General features: G+C 41.6%; 2 protein-coding genes across 2 annotated transcripts in view; both read right to left on the reverse strand.

The window, feature by feature from the left end:
* Nucleotides 1–8: 8 nt before the first annotated feature.
* mapkapk3 (MAPK activated protein kinase 3) lies at nucleotides 9–14,381 on the reverse strand. The gene is made up of 10 exons (XM_035662574.1): nucleotides 14,070–14,381; nucleotides 8,362–8,501; nucleotides 5,987–6,051; nucleotides 5,711–5,790; nucleotides 5,478–5,604; nucleotides 5,236–5,311; nucleotides 4,994–5,118; nucleotides 3,629–3,714; nucleotides 3,428–3,508; nucleotides 9–1,152 (listed from the first exon to the last, which is right to left on the reverse strand). Exons 1-10 carry the CDS (start codon nucleotides 14,379–14,381, stop codon nucleotides 997–999), a joined length of 1,248 nt encoding a protein of 415 aa, XP_035518467.1. The 3' UTR covers nucleotides 9–996.
* Nucleotides 14,382–15,129: 748 nt separating this feature from the next.
* Nucleotides 15,130–17,433, reverse strand: part of dnah1 (dynein, axonemal, heavy chain 1) — a 29,557-nt gene continuing 27,253 nt past the window's right edge. The window contains exons 75-78 of the mRNA XM_035662576.1: nucleotides 16,916–17,060; nucleotides 16,184–16,390; nucleotides 15,744–15,978; nucleotides 15,130–15,423 (exon numbers count right to left, since the gene is read on the reverse strand). Coding sequence (XP_035518469.1) covers nucleotides 15,302–15,423; nucleotides 15,744–15,978; nucleotides 16,184–16,390; nucleotides 16,916–17,060 — 709 coding nt within the window. The 3' untranslated portion in view covers nucleotides 15,130–15,301. The remainder of the gene's footprint in view (nucleotides 15,424–15,743; nucleotides 15,979–16,183; nucleotides 16,391–16,915; nucleotides 17,061–17,433) is intronic.

Raw genomic sequence — 17,433 nt, forward strand, 5'->3', positions numbered from 1 at the left:
TCTCCAGCTTTACTTTATAAAGTTTTATTTACAACCAAATGGACAAATGCAATCTCACACGGAGTCGATACAGATGAGGTTCACTTAAAGGCTGCACTGTCTTGCTCATGTTTTAATATGAAGTGAAACTGCAGACCCTATTTACTGGAAGCGTTTTACTCAATGCCTAAACACACACACACACACAGTTTTTTTCTCAAGAAAAGTGTCACAACTCATCCATGTAACACAACCAACCATTACACCACGACTGCTTACATAAAGCTCTGTGGCCTCGCACTGACATTATGAGGACACAATGTGGATCTGCAGCCATAACACTGAGTTAAATGTACTGCTCGGCCGTACGTGTGAGGCCGTTTTATTGTTGCTTCAATAAAAAATACTCCCTTTGATGGAACTGTAAGTTATTATGGAGGCTACATTTTATTGACAAGACAGTCAGTGTCAGGCTTTGCTTTAACTCCTGAAAGCAAAAGACAGACAATATTAAGACAATGCAGGTAGTGAGTGCTCTAGTTTCACAGTCTGTCCACAGTTCGTTTGTCTGTCTGTGTGTGTGATATGCACACTAGTGCAAAGTTCCAAAGGATACCTCAAATAGGCAATCCAGCTTTCAAATACACAAACCACTACAAATACTTCATGTGTACACACAGACACTCCTACAAACAGGCAAGATCTAAAAATTACATACATTCATTATATTCATTAAAAACAGATTAGGCCCACAGTGAACAGAGCTGTTGATTTCTACCACTGACAGGTGATATTACGACTTGATATGTCTTATGAATGTCCAGGTCGGACTTTGCTGTTGTTCCTATGTTGTCCCTTTACTCCAGAGAACATTTCTCCAACATCCAGTCTCTTGAGTCCTGAGCAGATCTCTGAATGATCCTCTCCTGCACCAATTGATGTTTCTTCCCTCTTCTGAGCTGCTTTTCTTCATCACTGGCTGTTCTCCCCGGATTTCCACCAACAATCCTCCGTGTCTCACTGACTTTGGCAGACGGTGGACCCAGTCTTGGCCCCTGCTGCGGCCTTCTTGCGTCTCTTGTTGAGTAGTGGGTTGCTGGAGGTGTCGAGATCTTTGATCTTCACCTGGTCGTAGTCCACACGCATGGTGGCTAAAGCGCTGGTCATCTCTTCCTGTGAGGGACAGGGTAGAGGATCAGCTGTAACAGTGTTAGTTCAGTAAAGACTACTCCAGTTATACTACAAGGGGCAGAGACTGTACTACAGAGGGCACATCTGCAATAAGTACACCTTTGTTGAGTTTTATTCTCAACCAATCTTTTTAAATGACTAATGTTTAAATAATACAGCTGCTGAGAGTTAGATGATAGGATTGATACCACTCTCACTGTAAATACGTAGCTGATGCCAGCGTTAACTTAGCATAGCATAGAGACTGAAAGCAGGAGAAAACAGCTAGCCTGGCTCTGTCCAAAGGTAACTAAATCTGCCTATCAACACCTCTAAAGATCACTAACTTACACGCTACATCTAATATGTTTAATCCTTAATGCTAAAACCAAAGTGTAAAAATGTCAAGTTGTGGTTTTACTGGGGGTTACGTGTCGGACTACCTTTCGGCAGTTGCTAGGCAACCAGTGTGGAGACTTGAGAAAGTTCCTGTTCTTGGCCGAGAAATAGAAATGTTAACATATAACCCGCAGTAAAACCACAACTTGACCTTCTTACACATCAGTTGTTTTTGTGTGGCTTTAAATAATGAGATAACACATATATCTAATTAAGTAGTTAATCAGGTAGGATGATAGATGGATTTTATTACTTTTGGACAGAGCAAGGCTAGCTGTTTCCAGTTTTTATGATAAGCTAGCCAGGACAACTGACTGGATGGCATTGGTCTTATGTTTACTACTATTCCTTTAATTCATAAATCATTTGTAGTGCAGGGAAAACATTTATGAGCTGTGGAAAGGTCAAGTCATCAATGGCCGAGGCCAAGAGAAGCCTGAGCAAACACTGACTGTGAAAAATGTACTAAAAAAGACTGGAAATATAAACCATCGAACTCTCCATCATGATTTGCGGCCACTTGTCAGTCGTGATCCAAACTACCTATGTGGAAAGAATGTAACATCTCACTTTTGTGCTTTTTGAGAAGTGGTGGTTCAGGAGTGCAATCTGTGAAATATTTTCGCAACGTAGCGTTGACCATTGCAGAACTGAACAGTGGTGTATTGTGTGCATATCATTTTGGAGAAATGTCTCTTTTCATACCTTATCGCTTCCAACATTCATTCAGCTGCTGTGAAGGAATGTGCTTTTCTACTCAGGATTCTAGCTCAAATTTACAGCCACTGAAAAAATATACAATTGCTCAACTGAGACATTTCGCACAGTGCTGGGGGAATTAACCCCACAGTGACTCGATGAGAGCAAACAGCGCTCTTGTTCTTTAAACACATCTCTTTGTGTACAACAGAAGAAGAGTTGGGGAGAATGGCACAGGGCTTTGTGTTTAAGTGTGCGTGTTAAATTTTACACTCAACTAACTCACAGCACAAAATAGACTGTAACCTCTGCTTCCCCCTGGTGGCCATCAGAGGACCATCAAGATGGTGAGAGTTTTATTTAATGGTGTAAACTTTTAATTTGGAATGGACAATTTTCCTTTGTTGGCTGGTAATCATTATTCATTATCATTAATCATTAAAGAGGGTTTCTGCAGATTTTACGCATTAAAATCAGCTTACTGGACATTAATAACTGATGATGTCATAGTGATTGAAAAATTTTGGGCGGCAGTAGCTCATCGGTAGGGAACCGGAGGGTCACCGGTTCAAGTCCACGGAGTGAGCCACAAGTGATGGAGTGTGGACTGAGTAGCTGGAGAGTGCCAGTTTCCACCACTGCTGAGGTGCCTTGAGCAAGTGCAACCTAACCCCAAGAAACGCTCATGAGGCGCGCTAACGGGGCAGCCCATCCACTCCACCATCTCTCTCCCTGTTGCATGTCCGAGTGCATGAAGTGTGTGTGTGTGTGTGTGTGTGTGTGTGTAATTAAAAAAGAGTGAAAAAACAATTTAATAAAGTACTTATCTTACATATCTAGATAAGATATGTCCCACATATCTTATTTCTGGGCAGAAAGCATTACAAACTTTAGTTATCTAACTTGAGTTATAGCCATAGGAAGCTGTGGGTAGTTACCAGGTATGCAGGATCATGAAAGATTCTCTTGAGTTGCATTATAGGAAACAGCAGTTCTGGAGCTTTTCCCCTGTACCATTTTGGCCATTATTTTTTAAATTTGTCCCTAAATTTCATGGCTGTTTAATACTTAAATGCTGGAATTCCTCTGTAGCACTGGGGTCAACATAAAGCAGCACAGCAGCAACAGGTTGTAATGTAAAAGAGTGACCAGAGGGGGGCAGTGTTGTTGTGCTTCTGACCTTCACATCCTCCCACATCTCTCTGTCTTCAGTCAGAACCCGGGTGGTGTGGAGCGGAGTGGAAGGAACCATCATGGACTGCTGCAGAGTGCAAACACACACACATACAGATTAAGATATGAGCAAACAGATGCACAGACAAACAGGAAGCAGCACAGGAAGTATACAATGTCTATTTGTACTCCACACACAGATACTTACATTAATCCACGGGTGGTTCATAAACTGAGTGATGGTCATCCTCTCGTTGGGGTCCGTCTTCAGTAGCTGATAGATTAAATCTTTTGCTGGAAGAGAAAAGGCGACGCAAAAATAATTATCACAACAACACACACGCATGCAAATCTTATGAAGCTTCTCCTAGTCTCAGGGACAGACTGGCCTACTTACACAGCAAATAGGATTACTTGAGAGAGAAGAGCGAGATTGAGTGAAAAAATAGAAAATGTCAGAGTGTGTACAGAGTCATGCGTCGTCACCAGCTGGCTGTTGTCTCTGAGTTTTCTGTAAGATGACTCATAAAAGAGTTTGTGCATGATCATTTGTTGTAAGTCTTTAGCAGCCAGACAGTGAGTGTGGGAGATGAACTACAGTGATCGCCGGGGCAGCACTGTGCTTTCAGCAAAGGCAAACACAGACCTAAACCATAATATGTTGTCTGTTTGCAGAGACCGCACTTTCAGGTGACAGCACATGGAGCTTAAAGAGGTGATACAGCACAATGATGTCTGAAAAAAGTGCAGCGCGCCCCCCAGTGCTGCCGCTGATCACATACTGAGGTTTCTACATGAGAGGCTTTGACTAGGTCAGTAAAGGTGTGTAGGCAGAGTCAGCTGTTTTATGGTTTCCTGTTCTTCACTGTGGAGCTTGATTGATGCAGATAAACATGAAAGTGCTCTTCACATGTCAGACAGGGTGCTTTGACTCATATTCAGATCATTTTGTAAACGTTTGCAGAATGCTATCATTTTGTCATCTTTCTCTTTTAGCTGGAACACAACCAAACTGCCCCCTGCCACCACCTGCTGACAGAAAGCTCGCTCTGAGCAGGAAAAGTTTAGTTCTTTAACCTTTATCTTGAACACGGCCGAACACAAAATGCATGTGTTGTCACTGACATGTCTTTCTGGTTGCTACAGAGAATAAAAATAGTCGGACAGCATGATGTGTTTTTCACACTCCAGCAGAGCACTTGCTCACAAACAGTCATATCATATGCCTACTATTGTTACATTTAATTCCAGTAATTAATTTATTTATTATCCCTCCTTGTTTAATGCTGCAGGGTTCATGATGAAGTGTCTCCGGCTCATTGAAGCTGTTCTGTCCTTGCTTGCATTTGTTGTTACGTTGTCTGCTGTTCCCACTGCTTTTACTGTTGCCTATGTCTGTGTTCTGCTTATATCCGTCTGTCTCTCTTCGACTGTAATCTGTAATCTTTTACTGGTCTGCTACAGTTTTCATCTAACTGTAACATTAATTTGTCAGCTCATAATAACAGTTCATATCAAGAAGACTTTATTTTATTTTCCAGAAAAATACCACAACAACAAATGTAATTCTAACCTTCCTGTGACACCTCCGACCACTCTGGGTTGGGGAATTCGTACTGGCCCATCCTGATCCTCCTCTTCATCCCCGGAGAAATGGCCTGGCCTGTATTGGAGTAAAATGGAGGGAAGCCACACAGCCTACAGAGACAAATGTGGTGGGACAGAGACAGCAACTTTAAAAACCTTAAAAAGATTGACCTACGCTTTGTTTGAAGGATCCATTTACAAAACGCATCATATAAAAGCAGTACTCACAGGATGTACATGATGACGCCCAGAGACCACATGTCACATGACTTGTCATACTTCTCCGGGCCCAAAACCTCAGGAGCTTATCATTGGCAAAACACAAACACACAGAAATAGATAAAAAATTATAAATGGAGATCAGTGTCAAAAAATGGCTTCAGACACTATGTTGTTTTTCCTATTTAAAAATCTGTCAAAAACGTTCATCTGTCAGGAAAATAAGAGCATTTTACAAAATAACAACTTACCCACGTAGTACGGCGTATAACAGGGGGTCTGTAGAGGGTTGTGTAGCGTAGTCTCCTTAGCAAAGCCAAAGTCTGTTAATTTGAGGACCCCATTTCTTTCTTTAGTGGTATACAGCAGGTTCTCTGGCTGGTTAGGAGGCAGAAGAAAGAAAAAATAAGACAGAATGTCCTTCAGTGTCTCAGTACTAATCACATTTTTCATGATCTGGGAGGTGATCTTCATCTTTCTGCACCTTGATGTCTCTGTGCGCGATGTTGATGTTGTGGAGGAAGTCAATGGCCGTGCCGATGTCCCTCATAATCTCAGAAGCCTCTGGGAGGAAAATAGGAAAACACACTCTCTCAAACCAGACACAAGAGATACAAATAAAACAGAAAAACAATCAAACAGGTTATTTTCTGTTCTGTACTGTCTGCCTTATATCACTCTTTCCTGGGAAAAATGGTTCAGTCTTTCTCTCACACATTCTGTGGTGTGTTTATCAGTCCTTCCCTCCATCAGTCCTCACCTTTCTCAGTGAAGGCCTGGTCACCTCGGGCCTGGATTCGGCTGAACAACTCTCCTCCCTCCATACTGGAGACACACAAACACACACACACACACACAATTTACAAACTGCACAAATTACACTGAATATCACACATCAACAAATGTTTATAAAATGTTCTGAGGATTTCTAAAATCAATGAGAGGCTCAGTATTTCACACTTTAACGTCTGCCTTCTGTAGAAAAAATGTTTTGCCAAAATAAACATTTGAATTTAAAGATCCCCTCCAGACCATCTCATTAAAAATATCAGAGTCTATAAATATTCACATTTTGTTAATTTCTGAAGTTTTCCTGCTGGACACAATATGTCTCCTCCTTCACTGTAAAGTCCATTCTCACTGTGTGTGCACTGGTGGCTTCAAGTTTCTACATCACACTGTACAAGTTGCAAACTGGACCAGAATGGACTTCCAAACTATTTGTGATGTCACAAATCATGCTGGTAGGCCCTGTATTTTTGTGTGGAGGGGGACTATAAGTAATTACTACTTGTGTTGAAGGCACTGGGAAACAGTAATGGAATTAGTAATGAATCAAGCTGGAACTAATAAATAAATGTGTACAAAGCATCACAATTACAGTATAACTGTTAGACTCCACACAGACTCCAGACTTAGCAAAAAAAATTTAACTATTATCTGATATAACCATAGTAATGACCTGCTATTGTGCAACTTACAACAATAAATCATTACCCTGATAAGTTTGACAAAACGATATATTTACTGAAGCTTTCCGTCTCTTGAAAAGAGAAATGATGAGTGAAAGTGAAATTCTAAAAATACTGAGTCAGTCTTCTTCAGAAAAGAAAAAGAAAGAAAGAACCAACAGAGTTAATGTGAAAACATATTTTGCACACACAAACTAACAACACACTAACTTAACACAAACTTTCCTATCGAAGAGCTTTGACCCACTTCTTTCAAAGTTCAGACACTTATGCCACCAAAGACATCAGGTCTTTGAGCTTCCCACTCTCCACTTTCACACCCACTCACCAACCACTGATGTCTGAAACGTTCCCTTCCGGAAAAATGTGTTTGTGCAAACTGTGACATGGATTTGCATTGAGTGCTTTAGGTAAGAGTCAGCCTGTTGTGTTTCATAAGCACACAGATGAACAGATAATGGAGAGAGAAATGTGTGCTACAGTCAAAGGACTGCAGTAGGCTGTACTGCTGTCCCCCTCTGACCCGCACTCGCACAGGAAGAGATTACTGACACACACACAAGGGCACGACATACAGTACCACACTCATAGTTGCTGTGTCAATAAATGTGATGATGAGAACCAGTTAGTCACTGATTAAAATCCCCATAAACAGAGGTCAGTGTCATTTCTCTTTTCCTCTGGATTGTTTTTTTTCCTCCTCCTACAAGTGAAAGAGTAAGTACAAAGCTCAACTACAGCTCACACACACACACACAATGTTTTATCACTTTCACAGTCACTCTGGGTATTGTTATGGACAGTTTGTCATGACATGTGCAGCCCAGATGGAATCTGTCCCTCTATCTCACCGTCAGTGTCGACGTTTTCACTTTGCAGCGCGTCAGGTCTTATGACTGACCTTTAGCATGTGTTAACGTTCTGCCCTCGGTGGCACAAAGCTCATGCTTGAACACTGCAGACACACATGCACACACACTCACTGGGTTCTGTTGTGCGTGAAAATATATGAGCATATTAGATATATTGGAAAAATTAATATCCTAAAGCTTTTTCAGGAGAATGGCTTTATGAGAGATTTGTTTTGTTGGGAGACAGATGACCTTCAGCCTTCTCAACATGGTGGAAAAAACATTCTGAAAAGCAACTTGAGATAGGCTTCAGGTTGGCTAACAGAGTGGGCTAAAACCTGGAAATATTAAATCCATAGGTGTCGTCACCAGATTCTTCTTCCATATTTATACAGAAAATAACATATGTGGGTCACATAAACCTTCTGCAACATATGTTCATACTGAAGCTCTAAATGTACGTTGTGATTTTGTGCTGATTTTTATCGAGTTGTATTTATTCCCCTCTAGAGTGTGTTGTCTTTATTTATCACAAAGCACATGCATAAATTCCAGTGGAAACCTGTAAGTACAGCGACTGTAACTTCCCAGTTTCTATTAGTTGAAAAGAGGCAAGTTAGTCCAGAGCTGTGACTTCTGGGAATTTGTAGTCACTGTAAGTTTGATGCCAGTTTTGAACCTGATAAACAAGTTTTTAAGTGATTTATCAGTTAATCCGATAACTCACACTAAACATCACCAGATATAAAGACATAATAGGGAAATCCGTGGTTGTCAGGGTGTGTAAACTGGTGATGAAATGTGAATCCTACCACTCCATGATGATGAGCAGGCACTTCTTCCCATGATGCATGTTCTCGTACAGGCTGAGGATTGGAACGATATATGGTCCTCCTGATACTCGCCAGTGGAGCTCTACCTCTCGTCTCGCTTTGGGGCTGTCGTAGAGAATCTGGGAGACACACAGAGAAAGATGAATCCAAAATGAATTGATGATGAATATAAAATAAGGTTTTCAGTGTAAGACGGTACTAATGAACTCAATAAATCTATTTACATTGCTATGCTCATTCAATACTTTTGTTAATCGAGTTTCAGTGGAATCACATTGCCTTTATATCATATAAAATGTCAGTAAATGTTCAGGACATGCAGTGATTAACAACTAACTAAATTAGTTATTTAAGTCGATTTGAGTTTCTCTGGTTGCAGCTTCTCAGTTTGCTGTTTTTCTCTTTTTCATATCATTGTACATTCAATATTGGGTTTTCAACTGTTAGTTAGACCAAACGAGCAATCTGAAGCTGTTACTTATGGAAACTGTGATGGATATTCTTAAATATTTATAGCATAAAGTTGATTAATTTAAAAACTAATAATTTAAATTAATCAGTAACAAAATGGATTGTTAGTTGCAGCACTAATGTTGATTAGTTGATTGTCATTATCTTATTAACACTGTAGTGATAATGTCAACCATATCACATGGACCTATTATAGCCTCTATCCCTCAAATCTTGGCACCATGTCAGATATTAATTTAGTTAAAAACAAAACATTCTTGTTACCTATATCATCCTTTACAGGGTTAAATAATTATACATCTTTTTGTTTTAGTTGGCGAAAATTGACCCTTCAATTTGTGTCGAAAATAAATCAAATAAAAGCTTATAGTAATAAGAACAATGACGCAATTATTGACTGTCTTAGCTGATCCACTCTGTGTAAGACGAGGACACACATACAGTTCTTAAAGCAAACCGGTCACATGACCAGACTGTGTGTGTTTGACATAAGCAGATGCACACACACACACACGCACACACAGCAAGTGGCGGACCTTGACATAGCACACGTCTTCAGTCACAGTGTATTTTTGGATATGACAGTGATGGAACGATCTGCTGTTCACAAGGCCGGCCTGGTCACAGACCGAGTCTGGAGTACATAACTGACAGCGAGGCTGACTCACTGACCTACGACACACACACACACCCGCGCACACACACTAACCCTGTGTTCTCTAACGGGTGAACTTAAAATGTGGAAAGAATAGATATTGTATATTTATAAAATGTCAGATTCAAATCTATGGGTGGAAATGAAATAATGGAACATTTCTTGGAAACTCCAAATGTTAAAACTGGTCGCGATGTTGTGTGTCAGCTCGCCAATGTCAAAGAGGAAGTGAGGGCCAAGAGTTTCAGAGCAGCAGGGTGTTGAAAGTAGAAGTTGAGGGTTTCCGGTGACTTATTTGTCTGATCTACTACTACATGTGGCCTATTCTGTGAAGCAAAGCAGTTGGCAGGTTACTTTCTGCTCTGTCATTTATAGCTTTATGACTTTAATCAGAGCAGACAGCATAAGAGCAGGTTTCCTTAATTTCCTGCAATGAACCAGAATTAGCTACAATAAAAAAGGACTGTGTGGATTAAATACACATATAAAACACGAAGGGGGCTGTAGTTAATCGCTTGTCCCTGATCCTGCTCTAAGCCAATCAACCACAACCTCACGCTCCTCTGAACCAATCAGAACTCTGTCCATAGAGACTGTAACACACACTGACACACACACACACACACACACACACACACACACCTCTACCTGACAACGCCCCCCCACACACTCTATTGCTCCAGGATGTTTACACTCTATCAAATATTAGTGGTTGTCAGAGCGCTGGATTGTATATCTTCATAAAAAGGTTTATCTTTACAACTTCAGCCAATAAAGCGTCTACATCAAAGCAGTAAACAGTTAATCAGTAATTGCTAAAATACATTTTATCCATACTTGCTTTGTGCAGCAAAATCAATGGCGCACTGCTTTATTAAATCTATGACTAAAATTATGCGGTTTAATAATAACACCGATATATGACGATTATTATGAGGCTGTACTTGAGCTGAATGCTAACACACCTGCAGGGCAACAAGCTCACAGTGACAATGCTAACATGCTGATGTTCAGCAGGTATAACGTTTTTTTCACGACATGAAATAGTAGGGTAAACACCAATTTTACTAATTAAAGTTCCAGTTCCATTTAATGTAGTAGAGGGTTTCCACGGAGCCAACATGCACAATAGTAGCACCCTGTTTGACCTGAATAGAACAGTGCCTTAATTACTATCATTGGCAACGCCTGTGTTTACCCTACTATTTCATGTCAAAATGGCTGCTGTGAAAAAGGTCTATGTTAACCATGTTCAGCAGCTTAGTTAAAGGTCCAGTGTGTAACGTTTAGGAGGATCTGTTGGTGGATATGGAATATAATATATAAAAAGTGTGTTTTTATTAGTGTTTAATCACCTGAATATAGAAATTGTTGTGTTTTATTAGTTTTGCAGGTTTTGGGTCATAAAACAAAATATTGGACAAACGTACATTTGTCGGACTGAAAGCAATACGTAGTATTCATCCTCTGGGCTCCATGAATGTCTGAACTAAACTTCATGGCAATACATCCAAATGTTGTTCAGATATCTGAGCACTGAACAACAACCATCCCTGGAGCTGCACCTCTAGCATGGCTAAAAATGACAGGACAAAGTGCTATGTAGTTTGTTTGTAGTATTATAATACAATTTAAAACATCTTTCAGAAACTCACCCAACATACTCATTACACCACAAACCTCCAACTCAAGTAAGAAAAACACCTATGGTATATTTTTTTATGTTTTTTCTTAAATCATAGAGAACCGGAGCTAAAAATCCCCACTGAATGTCCCCACTAGGCAGTAAAATCAAAGTTCCTCTTCTATAAACTGAGCAGACAGCAGGAGTGATCAACACCAACACCACTTCTCTCTTCTGAATACTACAAAGATCCTCCACCACAAAGCTGCTGCATTCATTCAAGACATGTTAGACTGAAGCATGTATCCTCCACACTACACTCAAATCAGATAATGAGCTTGGATTGCACAACAAGCAGCTGAAGCTTGAGAGTAAATGGATATTTATAAGCCCAAACCTCTGAGACTGATTAACTGGTTTAACAGCACCGGCTGCCTGGAGCGAGCCTGCAGAAGATCTGAGTGCAGCTTTCAGCAGCGTCTGACCAAAACACTAGAATTTCTGTCAGTTTGGTTTCTGTAAGTCCCAGAGGAAACCCACATGTGCCACCAGCATGCCAAACAGCAGACCACAGAGGCTGAAGGGAAGACTATGAATGGAAGCCTGTACACAGACCTGTAGCTTGTACAGTTTTCCGTGCGCTAAGCTGGAAGGTACTTCAGATGCTAAAATGGAAAAATCACTGGCCAAAAACCGTGCTTCCAGTGGTATTAACAGTTAATGGCGGTGCTAAGGAGGACTGCTATGAAGCACAAGGATCTCCCAGGTCCGTCTCCTCCCAGGAGTCAAACAAATCCAAGTTAAAAGAATCCTGATGACTAACTGAATTACATTAAGAGGATGGCTCCCCTCCAGCTCCAAAGTGGATTAAACCTGTACCCATCCATTACGTTTAGCGCTCAGAGCAACACTTAATTAAAAAGCCAGTGAGCTGGTAAACTCTCCACATCTCCCACACACATCCAACACTCTCCATTATTTCCTTTCGCCTTCTATTTGCTTTGAGATTAAAACAATACTGGGATGGTCGTAAATTAGCTTAAATGGCAATAAAGTAGAATAAAAGTACACTCAGAAAACTGTCCCTTAGTCCAGTACAATGCACAAGCACACTAACACAGACACCAGCAAGAGCTAAATGAGTGGTTCCTTTGTTATCTCTCAAAGCTTTTAACAGGGGCTTCAGGAAGCTAAGAGGGTTTCAGAGAGTGTTGGGTCTGTGGGGCGTCCTCTTAGCTGGGGTCACTCTGACCTGCTGGAAGCTGGAGAATGTCAAGCACCAGGCTGTTATGGATGCTGTCACTCCTGTACTGTGGACCAACTGCGTTTTCTTACCTCTCTGACATGAGTTGAGTTCAGCAAGCAGCCTGAAGATTTTGTGGCAACATACTTTTTTTTTATCATTCTCTCTGCTTTCTTTCTTTTATTTATAAGCAGTAATTGTGTTCTTGCCTCTCCCAGGCTGGCGTGATGCTATCAAGCACTGAATCCCTCTTGGCCTCTCATCTTTTGTATGTGCCTTCCTATTTTCTGCTGTTTATCTCTCTTTCTCATCCTTTGCCTCCCTTTCTCTCCCAGAGCCCGGGTCCACAGCTCAGCCTGTGACACTGCTGCTGCCTGGTTTGTCAGCTCAGATCCAGATGGATTACTGTAAGCCAGTAAATCTCTCTGAGTCTGTGGCCCCGGTGGTGACAGGTGACAGCCTGACGACCCGTGTATGAAGGCCCAACTTTCCACTGCTGCCCAGAATATGGTGTTACTGTCAAAATCCATGTGGCTGTATGAGACGAGTGTAACATGGCACAGCATATGGCCGGGTGGGTGACTGTGCGCCCCTGAACTTGCATCTGATCCAGAGATAGGACGAGATTCCAGGAAAACACTGCGCCATGATCACATTCAGCCTGTCCACATGTAGAGCACGTGAGCCCAGTGGGCAACATGTACAGTACATGTAAAGCCCAATGTGGGCAGCTGGTACACATCAATGCAGAAGTATAGTTCAGACATGCATGTAAGCTAATCATAGTCTCTCTATGTCAAGCTTCGGTGTTAGTCCGGTAAGTCTGTGACAGAAATCTGAACGCAATACAGGTCAAAGTTTTTGAATCTTGGCAACCGACTTAAACACACAAACTAAACCCTGTTTAGATATCATGATAAATGTATACAAAAAATATATATTATTATGTTATTAACATTTAATCCTCTATATAACGTACAATTGTTACTTTGTTATTGTTCATTTGTTAATGGTCGCCCTGCCACCAAAATAAGCAGGTTTGAAACCTGCTATTGATCTGAAATTGATCAAATGGCCGTTTTGTGATGTTATGAAGGTTTGGTTCAAAGATATATCTGTAATGTTTGCAGACAGAAATAAAACAGGCCTCGATTCTCAGCTGTCATCTGCTGAAACAACAACTCAAACCTACATGATATACAACATGCTGAGTATGTGTATGTGTATGACATGGTCAGGACGATGAATGGCTGGTCATTTAAGTCATAAAGAAAACTATAAATATGAGAGCTCCCAAATCTACTTCTTCACACCACAATGCAGACAGATTTCCATTTTCCTACAGTTACTGCAGTGGATGCAGGACAAAACATATATTTAAAGGATCAACTCAGGAGCCAAATCTAAACAGATGTGTAGATTAACCACCAAAGAGATGAGCCACTAAACAACAACTATAAATTATTTCCAGACATTGTCAGAAATATCATAGTGTGTCCAGGTCTGTTTTTCAATTATGATCATTTGGGAAACACTCAAAATGCTTCTAATCCTTTAATTATGCTGTAAGTGACTATAAATGTAACGTTCACGGTTAAAAGCACTGCCTGGCTAATGGAGGTGTGTAAACTGAGCTGAGGGTGTCTATCCTCTACTACCCTGGTTATTACACAAGTGTCAGGTGTCTTCAGTACCTTCAGTGCGCACTTCTCTCCAGTCTTCTTGTTGAAGCACTGGAGCACTTTGCCATTGATCCCTAAGCCCAGAACCTGACTGGAGATCTTATAATCGTCCGTCACCGCGTTGCGCTTTATCTCCAGTTTGGGATAAACGGGCAGGGGGAACTGTGTGGACTCCCCGTCGGCAGCGGGAGGAGCGGGCAGCTCCTGCGGCTCCTGCGGCTCCTGCGGCTGCTGCTGTTTCGGGTCTCCAGTCGGAGAGTCCGGTTCCGCTTCAGCCTTCGGCGCTTGCGGCAGTTTCTCCTTTTCGTTTCCATTCTGTAACATGTTCACACCGGCTCGTTGTCACCAGCGGGGGAAGAAACACACCGTGGGTAATTCACCTAAGTAGTGCGCTGACTCCCGCTGCCCTCCGGTAACTGCCGAGGACTCCTCCAGCAGCGGTGGCGCGTCTGGTTGTCCTGGGCAGCGCAGCCCCTGAGGACTCCGCACGGTAATCCCACTGTACGGTTCGCCTGTGGCTTATACAACTAATTACATTTGTTTAAACTACACAATAACCACTCTTCTCTCACCGAACTTAAATGCCCGCCTTTTTTTCCCCTTTTTTTGACTTGCCAACTCTTCAGAGGAATCCAGATATCTTTAGAAGATCTGAAAGTCAGAGAAAGAATAAATTCCAGTGAGGTCTCTAACAGACAGCAGGAGTGAGGGTATTCTGCTGATCCTGGTGATCTCAGTTTCCTGTTCAATCTGGACTCCTTCAGTTGCGCTCACATCACGGCCAGTCACTGTCACTGTTTGTTTAAGCACCACCCAGCAGTCATATTTCTCAACCGGGCCTATGTGGCCGCCTTAAAGGAGCAGCACGTATATTCACATCAGTGCTCAGTGCACACTGTGGACAACAAGAGAAGCTGGTTGTTGGTTTATGAGAGTAAAGGAGGAGAGTAGATTTAGAGCTAAACTTACATATGGACGTCTGGTCCTGAAAAGGTACAGCATAGTATGTTGTTCCTTAAACCAAATGATTTCATCAAAGTGAATAATCCTACATAACAGTATTACACTAATATTGCATTGTGAAAAACTGTTTATTACACAGACTGAAGGAGAGTTTCAATGAACTCATTTTTAGTGACATGAAGTGCATAGAGAAAGCGTCATCATTGTTGTGGGCTGTAAAACAAACATACAGTATAAAGACAGGTGTTTCTCATTTAAAAAAAATGTGTTTGTGTCTATATTTAGTAGTCCAGTGCACAGAGGAGGGCGACTCCCCTTTTGATCCAGTGTCTCTGACTGTGGTGTGTAGGCAGCTCCACCGCGATCACATAGTTGGTGGAATGGCCGGTTGTAGACAGAGTCCCTACAAAAGCACACAAAGTAGTTCAGTGACATGAAGAAAATTGTTTGTAGTTTTCCATCACCGCACTGTGTTTCTGAGCAGCACGAGGCTACGTGCTGTGGGTGGAAAATACAGAGCTGCACTTTCAGGCGCTTCGTGAAACAGGACACTAACTGGAGTCTATTTTGGGTGAGTAATAAAACCACCAAAAGGTGATGCACACAAACCCTAGAGTGAGCAGACCAACACCAAGTCACACTAAAAAACAGGGTTAATACACTTGTTAGTCAAACTATCAAATGGTATTAGTTGTAATATAGATGAATCTAGTTTGTACTAACCAGCACGAGTGAGGGTCTTGTAGATGGGGCAGACGTAGACCCCAGAGGTCGGAGGTTTTCGGTTGGGTTTGGGGATCAGCCAGATGACAGCCATTTCTGTGAAGAGCTCCTTGGGCCTGGACTCTGTGAGTTGACCGGCCTCGTTATCCCAGCGAGCCCCCTCCAGGAATAGACCGTGGAGGTAGCAGCCCGTGTTTGGTTTCTCTGTTATCTCAGACATTGACTTCACTACCACCTGAAGGGGATTACGAAATAGATAAAGAAGAAACAGGATCACAGTCAGTATCAACCATTAAAAATAATAAAAAAACATTTACAGTACATGTCGATATTCATACACAGTCAGTTCAGAGTGGTCAATGTGTACTGCTATATCTGACAAAAAAAACATCAGTGTGTTTTTAGCTAGTGAGCAGAATGACACAGACACACTGTCTGACCTCAAAGTCAAATCCAATTGTGTCGATGGAGGTGCCGGAGCGACGGGCGAAGTTCTGGAGGGTTCCGGTGAGAAAAGCCTGGGGGAAAAAGAAGCCGCTAATCCAGAAAACAGGTGGAATGCCTTTACTGATCCATCTCTGCAGAAAACTGATCCTCTGAAGCAGGTCTGACACCCAGGAGGCCAGAGGCTTCAGAGACGGGTAGGCCTGGAGGGAGGGAGACACACGGCCAGTCAAAGAGTTACGTATTATTAGAAAGCAGAGCCTGGAATTATTAGGGCAGCACAGAAATGTCACCAAAAGTCCATGTGATGTCCTGCACACTGAGTCTCATCCCCAACTGCACACAATAACACGCACTGATGGATGTCATAATATTAGTTCAGTTGAAGGCACAGTTCTCTGTACTTTGACATTACCTTAAAAAAATCCCCTAAAAGATGTAGGATTGTGTCTGTTTTGTGGCTTCCCCTGCAAGACGTGCAGCATCTGTGCATACTGACTAAGTGTGTGTGTGTGTGTGTGGATCGGGGTTTCTCTTTAATATGATCCAGAATTGTTAAATGTATCAAAATATGAGAAGGTAAATGTTTAAAAATGAATGCTGTCAAAAGGAAGAATTCATGTAAATACTTCATCCTGAGATTTGTTATGCTACATAACGTTTTACATGCCAGCTGACCACTGGTAACCACAAGGGACTCAGGAGAAGAACACTTGTGTGTGTCTTGCCTTGGCTTTCCACATATCAGGCACCACATTGTTGAACAGGCTGTTGGCCATAAGCTCCAGTTCTGATGACATCACCACTAAACCCTTCAGAGCCTTCACTATATCACCGAGACTTTGAGAGATGACCGCCAGCAACGTGTTATATCTGAAAGACAAAAGATACAAGGACCAGTGAAGTACTGATTAAGTGGGGCTACCTGATAATAATAATAATCAATAATAATAAGTACTTTTGAGATTACAGTCATTCATGTAACCTCATATTAGAACACTTTTAAACAATTAAAAGAACATGTGTATCACTCATGTTTAATCATTTCATTAACCCTTTATCTCATTGAAATACTTCCTGGAGTGTTATTGGTGGATATAAGAAGACAATTTTTCTTTTTTGACTTTTTTAAAAAGTTTCAATTTTAGGCTGCAAATCAAAGTCAATGATGTCTAGGTGGGCTGTGGCACAGCAGGCCTCTTCCCACAGAAGGACTGAGCAGACAGCTGCTGCAAAAGAAATATGC

This window comes from Morone saxatilis, unplaced genomic scaffold (genome assembly GCF_004916995.1).
Source record: "Morone saxatilis isolate NCDOM2014 unplaced genomic scaffold, NCSU_SB_2.0 Contig18, whole genome shotgun sequence".
Taxonomy (NCBI): domain Eukaryota; kingdom Metazoa; phylum Chordata; class Actinopteri; family Moronidae; genus Morone; species Morone saxatilis.